At 29.5% G+C, this 8216-nt stretch overlaps 1 protein-coding gene across 1 annotated transcript; it reads left to right on the plus strand.

Annotated features, from left to right (window-relative positions):
• The first annotated feature begins 4301 nt into the window (after positions 1 to 4301).
• LOC112501553 (translationally-controlled tumor protein homolog) lies at positions 4302 to 6962 on the plus strand. Its single transcript, XM_025105217.1, has 5 exons — positions 4302 to 4407; positions 5419 to 5492; positions 5603 to 5731; positions 5816 to 5973; positions 6649 to 6962. Exons 1-5 carry the CDS (start codon positions 4380 to 4382, stop codon positions 6764 to 6766), a joined length of 507 nt encoding a protein of 168 aa, XP_024960985.1. The 5' UTR covers positions 4302 to 4379; the 3' UTR covers positions 6767 to 6962.
• The last annotated feature ends 1254 nt before the right edge of the window (positions 6963 to 8216 follow it).

Raw genomic sequence — 8216 nt, forward strand, 5'->3', positions numbered from 1 at the left:
AAACCATATTATAACATCGACTGAGATAAATAATAAAATGAAATATTAAAATCATGATGTATCTCGCTGCATTGCGCGAGTACGCTTCTAGTCTTTATAAATAAATTAGATTACTAAACCAAATATAAATTACTTCATTACTTTACCTAAATTAAATTATAATAAAAAAATTGAATTAAAAAATTACACAAATTTTTTTATGATATTTTTAAGTTCATACTTTATTTAAAAATAAAAATATCATCGTTTTTTTCAAAATCACATAAGACCATACTATAATACCGACTGAAATAAAAAATAAAATTAAATTAAAATCAAGATGTATTTCGTTGCATTGCGTGAGTACCCTTCTAGTGTATATATATATATATATAGAGAGAGAGAGAGAGAGGTTTCATTAATAAATATATTAAAAAATTATTCACCTTTTTGTGTATGTTGTTTTTAATTTTTAGTAATTTTAAACTATTTAATTATAATTTACAATTTAAAAACACAAAATAATAAATCACCAAACTCAATACTTATAATATACTAAATATTAGAGGAAATATTGTTTATAAACCCAATGATTATTACAAATCATAAAAATTAATCAACTGAAATATTTATATCATCGGAGATAAATCTCGATTTTAATATTTAGTTTTTATTCTTTTTCTCTATCGATATAATATGATTTTATGTGGTTTTGAGAAAATGATAATGTTTTTATTTTTGAATTAAAATATCAATTTAAAAATAACATAAAAATCTGTAAAAAAAGTAAATCGATAATAGTATCAAATTAACTATTTAATAGTTCTCGTTTTTTGGCGTCACTTCCTCTAATTTAATTTTTTTTATTATAATTTAATTCAGATTTAATAACAGGGTAATTTATTTTCGGTTTAATAATATAATTTTTTATAAAAATAATAATTAAATATTCTGTTAGAACTCAATAATTATCTTAATTATATTATAAATTTTCTATATTTAAAATGAATGTTTATCTTGTATTTGATTATATTTGTCTACAGTTAGTTACACGAATTTAAAAATGGAGCTTTAATGAATTGTTCTTACGTAAAATTACTTATAATCTTACATTTTAAGTAATATTTATCAATAAACAATATTTAATGCATAAAAAATGATTTTTAAAAGTTTTTATCGAATGCTTTAAACTATAGTATAGATAACAATAATTGATAGTGAAAAGTATACGAATGCCAAATAAAAAGCTAACAAGGTTTTCTAATTATAGTGATTTTTTTATTAATATTTTTATGTTGATAAAAATAATACAGAGTACAGACACAACAAATAAAAATAAAAATCAAATATTATTCGAAGTAACTACACTTAAAAGAGAATTTAGCTTAAATGACTATTTCCTTCATTTAAATTGGCCTTCCAACTATTTTTCTGTTGGGTTGACCTAAATTTCACTACATCTGCAATATTCAGGTCCACAATATTGCGGACCTAGCTAAATAAAAATAATAATAATATCAAATTCAACTAGTTTGTCGTCGCAATTGCAGACATGACCGTCATAATTGCATATCTGGCCATCGCAATTGTATATTTGTGTTGAATTTTTGGTCTTTAGCTAGGTCCGTAATATATTGCTAAAGTAGTGACATTTAGGTCAAACCAAAGAAGAAATAATTAGACCAATTTAAATAAGAGAAATGGTCATTTAACTCAAAAACTTTTACTTTAATGCTATTATTAATCATTATTAGGAATTGACAAGTGACAAGTTAAATTTTAATATACAAAATCTATTTTATTTCATATTTAGGAATAAGTCTTTTATATTATTGATAAATTATGCTCTCGAAATTAAAGATTTGTTATATATGCATATATCTATATTTTATTATAAAAATATTGATCAAAACTTTTAAAAACTAAGTTTTATGTATTAAGTAATGTTTATTAATGCAAATTACTTAAAATTAAAGATATTAAAGCTTTATGTTTGAAATTGTGTAACTAACTGCAAATAAACATAATAAAATAAAGATAAACATCTCATTTTAAATCTAAAAAATCTAAAATATAATAATGATAATAATTGAGTTTTAACAATTATTATCATTATAAAAAAATATATTATTAAATCAAAAATAAATTATTTCGTTATTAACCATAAATTAAACTATAATAAAAAAATATCGAATTAAAGAAATTACACAAAAGAACGATAATTTTTAAATAGTTAAATTTAACTATCATTGTAGTTGCCCATTAATGAATGTGAATTTAAGACCAAAAAAAGATTGTCATTGGGTCCTCAATATTAATCTAACAAAGACTTATGATTGATCTAAATGGTTTGTATAGTTAATAAATTTTTTATGGTTAACAAATGATCTTAGTTATATCAATTTCATTTTAATCATAATCATAATGAATAAATTTTATCAGTTATATATATATATATATATATATATATCTCAATCATAATTAATAAAAATCATAATGATGATTTTTTTTTAATCATAAGTAGTAGTTATTATGGATTTTATAGTGGGAAATTTATAAAAATAACCGGTTTACACAACCCTTTACCACAACATAACCACAATTTAGAGGTTTTACCGGAATGACCACATAGATCGCCCCCGGGGGCGATCCCCCCATTAAGTCTAAAAAAAATCCTCAAAAGTCGAGATTACTGTTCATCCTCTCGTTGACCGTGTTTGACCTCGCCCCGGGGCGATCCAGGTTTTTTTTTTTTTTTGTATTTTTAATAAAACTGATACGCCATTGAGGTTGTATTTTTTAACTTTTTTAGAACCAAATTTCATGGGTAAAGGTTTAAAAATAAACCTTTATAATTATGGAGAAGCAAAAATTATTTTTATCTGTTTTGGGTTTCGTAAATCAGATATAATATCTGATTGACGAAATTTGACCTATATTTTTGTGTTTTTTATTTAACAATTAAGGGGTGTTTTTAATAAAAATAGAAAAAATACATAAAGTGTGTCTTTTTACGTATTTAATTTTAAATTTCACGGTTTTTCGTTATAAAATAACCGGATGATAATTGTGGTTACGAAAAAAAAAATATTTAGTTGATTTTTGGAGAAAAAAATCAGACATTATATCTGATTTTGCGGTTTTTCATGATATGACATCTCTATACGCCGATTTGACGATGATTTTGTTTTATTACTTAACGTTTTATATAAATTGGACGTGGGGGACCATTCATCCCCACCGCCGACCATCCCACCGCCCGTTTTCTCTGAAAAAGCGAGCGAAAAACCGAGCTTTGACCATCCCACCGACCATCCCGACCAATATCAAAGCCATTCTTCGACATACCGTCATAGACTACCGTATAATGACATCGGCGTTGTGGAGGATTACCACATCATCGTCGTCCATAAACTGATATAACGTATTCGTTTTAAAAAATAAATTGAAAGGACCACGTAAACTTAACTTTTTCATCACACGTTTGACGACCCCAGAATAAGTTATTGGCGAAGACAAACGTATTGCACATGTGGGGGAGGTTATCGGAAGGTACTCTAAAACACCATTTATATCTTGGAATAAACCGCCACTTCGAAGATACATACAAACATTATCACTTTCACGTGATTTCATGTTTTGTGATGATTAATTGTGTTTAGTGGGTTAAATGTTGTGATGGTTTATTGTGTTTAATGGGTTAAGGGTTGTGAGAGTAAAATATATGAGAAAAGAAATAGAAGGGAAGGTGTGAAAAATTATGAAGAAGGAAGTTGATATTTATAGTGAAATTGGTATTAGAAAACCAATCAAAATTTTTTTTTTACCCGGATCGGCCCCCGTACAGTACGGATCGCCCCGGGGCAAGGTCAAACACGGTCAACGAGAGGATGAACAGTAATCTCGACTTTTGAGAATTTTTTCTTTAAGACTTAATAGGAGGATCGCCCTCGGGGGCGATCCGTATGATCATTCCGATAAAACCTCTAAAATATGGTTATTTTGTGACAAAAGATTATATAAACCGGCTATTTTTATAAATTTTCTTTTTATAGTTCATAGAAATGAGATGATTTTGTATTTGAAAGATGAGGAAGAAAAAGAAAAGGAAAAGGAATTGAAAAAGATGCGTAAGGTATAAAAGATAAAGATCCCTAAAAGTCAAAAGTTAAAGCCGACCCAGATGTGCAATAATTAGAAAGGGCAAGGATGGAATTTAAGGAAAAGATAGACCTATTTTCGTAACTTGATATTAGAGTGATGGTCTGCCAAAACCCTCGGCCTATATATACTCGCCGTATCTACGCGCAACAAACCCTCTCCCCACGCTGCATCCTGCCTGCCTGCTTGCTCTCCCTTTTGCTTTCTCTCCACTCCCTGTTTTCACCGATCCGAGAAGCATGTTGGTCTATCAGGACTTGCTTACTGGTAATCTCATAGATCTGTTGTATGCTGTTTGATTTGAGTTGAATGATTGATTGTTCATGTTTGAGTCATCATCTGTTTTCAACTAAACAGCTTTTAGATTGTAAATTTTAGGGTTTTCTGGTCATTGATTATGATTAGTTAGTTTGTTTTTTTGTAGATCTAGTGATGATTTAATATACGTTGGACGGATAATTCCATAGGGTGGCTATTTATTTGATGCTTAGATTTGTTGTGTTTTAGATCTGAAGATTGGTTTCTGGTTCGGGTTGTATTGGACTTTTTATTAGCTTGTTTTAAGATTTCATCTTTTTAGTTCTTTGTTCATGTTTTTCATCTTGTTACTTACCATGTTTCAAGTTTTATATTTTACTTAATTTTCTCTTGAATATCTTCTTTCGTGATTTATCTGCAACCACTGTTTTCTGATTTTATTTTTTGTGTTTAAGGTATGTTTTTTAACAATCATCCGAAGAATTTCTTTATCTTATCCCAAACGATTGATGAACTTCGATTGTAATTTTATAGCTTTTAAGTGTCCGTTCACCTATTATATACTAATTAGACTTTATTAAGTGTATGCGGAGAGAGGACGTTGGGTGTTATGAATTTAACAATATAAGCTATTAACAAAGATTGATGGTACATTATTTTGATCCAACTAGTTCTTTATAGGATGTTTTCTTAATTCCATTCCATTCATATAATTACTCAACAACGGTGGGAACATTCCATCTGAATTGGGAGAAAAATTGATTGATGAACAGAAACAAAAAATTCTGAATAACCTTTCAAATACTTAATTTGATGGTTAATTGCTAACCATAATGGTGCAGTTTCGACTAACTAGGGCATTTAGGCTACTTAATGGCTAGGTGGCCACATAGGCAGCCTTAATTGGTTATAATTAGAACACTTTGCCTTTTATCAACCTTGAATGATTTCTTATTTTCAATGCCTTGATTATTATATAGCATCTTGCATATCTAATTCAAATTGTATTTGTAATCTCAGGTGACGAGCTTCTCTCGGACTCATTTCCTTACAATGAAATTTTGAATGGAATCCTATGGGAAGTTGAAGGAAAGGTTGGTTTTGTACCATCATTCATTTTGTAAATCTTTGATGTGGAAGCTGCGAGTAAACTATAGATTAATCACATGTTACTAACTTGTAATATGAAAACTCCCGTCTGCAGTGGGTGGTACAAGGAGCAGTGGATGTTAACATTGGTGCAAACCCTTCTGCTGAAGGAGGTGATGAAGACGAGGGTGTTGATGATCAAGCAGTGAAGGTAGTCGACATTGTTGATACCTTTAGACTCCAGGTAAAAAGTGGCAACGTATTCTGGTATCCTAGTAAACTTTGAGAATTCCATTTATTTGACCATTTGAAAACACATGATGTGTAGGAGCAACCTCCTTTCGACAAGAAGCAGTTTGTTACTTACATCAAGAGGTACATCAAACAACTTACTCCCAAGCTTGATGCAGATAAGCAAGAGTTCTTTAAGAAAAACATTGAGGCAGCAACCAAGTACCTCCTCTCAAAGCTCAGTGACCTCCAGTTGTAAGTCTCTTGTTCATCTGCTTCTTTGCATATGATTGGAAGCCTTTTTTGTTTGGCATTCTGTCGGCTGGCCATATTACATGGAAAAGGCTAGATCTTTGTTTGTGAATTGGAGAATTAGGATTAGGTTCTAATTATCATACTACTTGAGAAACAGAAAAGTAGAAAGTATTATTACAAAAAAAATTTTGTATTGGTTACCCAAAGAAGGACATTGTTAGGCCTTGTTTTTTCCTTCTCCATTCACAAGATTCCTTACTTATTTAGGGCTCTTTTAAAGTAGATGAAAGTAGAACATATTTTCAACATTTATCTTGGCCAAAGAAGTGCATGGTTAGGTTTGTATATATTTGCTCAGCCATCAAGTCTTTCAACTTGACTTTCAATCAGCAATGTAAGCGTAAGTGACAATGACCTCAATGACCAATGTTACTATTATACTTGGTCACTGCTTTTTTTATTAGACTTTTAGCTTGAAGGTGAAGAATGTGCACTTAGGTCCATTTTTTGAAGTATATAATTTTATATACAAGAAATGATCACTTACACTTTTTACCTTTGATGAGGTTAGAACTCCTACAGTGACAGTCACTTGGTCAATTTTAATGGTAATGTTGATTGTTTCTTCCATATATTTGTACTGATTTTGTGGAAACATGGGTGGTTGTTATGCAGTTTTGTTGGGGAGAGCATGCATGATGACAGTACAACAGTGTTCGCTTACTACAAAGATGGTGCTGCAGACCCGACATTTTTGTACTTTGGTGTGGGGTTGAAGGAGGTAAAATGTTGAGAAATCAATGATATCCTTCGTCGGGAAGAGCCAACAAATGAAGCGTTGGATGGAGTTGTTGCTTTTACGTTTGTTCTATTATTAGATTAAATATATGGATGTTTTGTTGGTTTAATGTTTGGAGTCATTTTTGGATTGCTGCATTTCAACTGAGGTTCAATTTCAGTTTTTATCTTCAAGGTGTTGGGTTGATTTATCTGTTGCCTGTTATACAGCGAAAAGCCAGGTGTTATTTTTTTGTTATACAAATGGTCCTCATGGTTGGTTTGAGTTATCACGGGACCAGAACCGCTTGTAAAACTAAAGAAATAACTCAAAAACGGACCATGAGTTAATAGCCATTTGGTGGCCAAATGTATTTGTGTTGCAACAGCAAAGATAAAATGTTTAAAGAAAAGTTTATAATCTTTTAATATATATATAGGGGCCTATTTAAGGGAGAACTGAGTTGTTTGTAGTAAATAAATAGAGAATTGAGTTGTTTTTGGTAACTGTGAGAACCAATATTAACTACAAATCAATAGATAAATTAGAAAATTTATAAATTTGGTAATTTTAAATTAAAATTTTAATGCAAGGATATTTTTGGTATTTTAAAACTCTCCTCTCTCCGGACACCGTTCTTCGGTGATATCATTATGATACCACTGTGATACCTAAAAATATTGACTCTGTTAAACAAAAGATACATTGTGATACCTAATCGTATATAAGAAGCATAGTGATACCACTGTATTACATCTTCGATCGACCACACAAACGACATCAATGTGATACCCAAGCACATTTATGATGCATTGTGATACCATTGTAGTATCACCGGCGGACGGTGGCCGGAGAGAGAAGAGAGTAGGGAGAAAAGTTTTAAAATACCAAAAATATCCTTGCATTAATATTTTAATTCAAAATTGCCAAAATATAAATTTCCTAATTTATCTATTGATTTGTGGTTAATATTGGTTCTCACAGTTACCACAAACTAATTAGTTCTCATTTGATTAGGCCTATATATATATATATATATATATATATATATATATATATATATATAGGGGCAGGTTTAAATGCAAACCATCCAATTCTAAAAAACGTGTAAACCAATTTCGACCAATAAGAAAATTCTATTTTGTTAATTAAATTTAATTGATAAGGGTATTTATGTCATTTTACACAATTTTTTGATAATTAAAGAAGTTATTAATACATTTTATTTAAGGCAATTTAATAAAAGAAAGTATGAAAATGGTAACGTTTCAAACTTTTATTATATTATATTATTAAAATTTTGATTTTTAATTATTTGGTATGCAATGAATCTGGAAAGCTTGTATGAAGATTATATCAACTTTAGGAATGAAATCGTGGGTTGAGGTTGGAGAAAAAAAATCAATGTTCATGAAACTGTATTAATATGAAAAAGTTTCATTGTAAAATGATTTATTTTCTTCTT

The sequence above is a fragment of the Cynara cardunculus genome, unplaced genomic scaffold, assembly GCF_001531365.2.
Source record: "Cynara cardunculus var. scolymus isolate 2C unplaced genomic scaffold, CcrdV1 Un_Scaffold_232, whole genome shotgun sequence".
NCBI classification, from domain to species: Eukaryota; Viridiplantae; Streptophyta; class Magnoliopsida; order Asterales; family Asteraceae; genus Cynara; species Cynara cardunculus.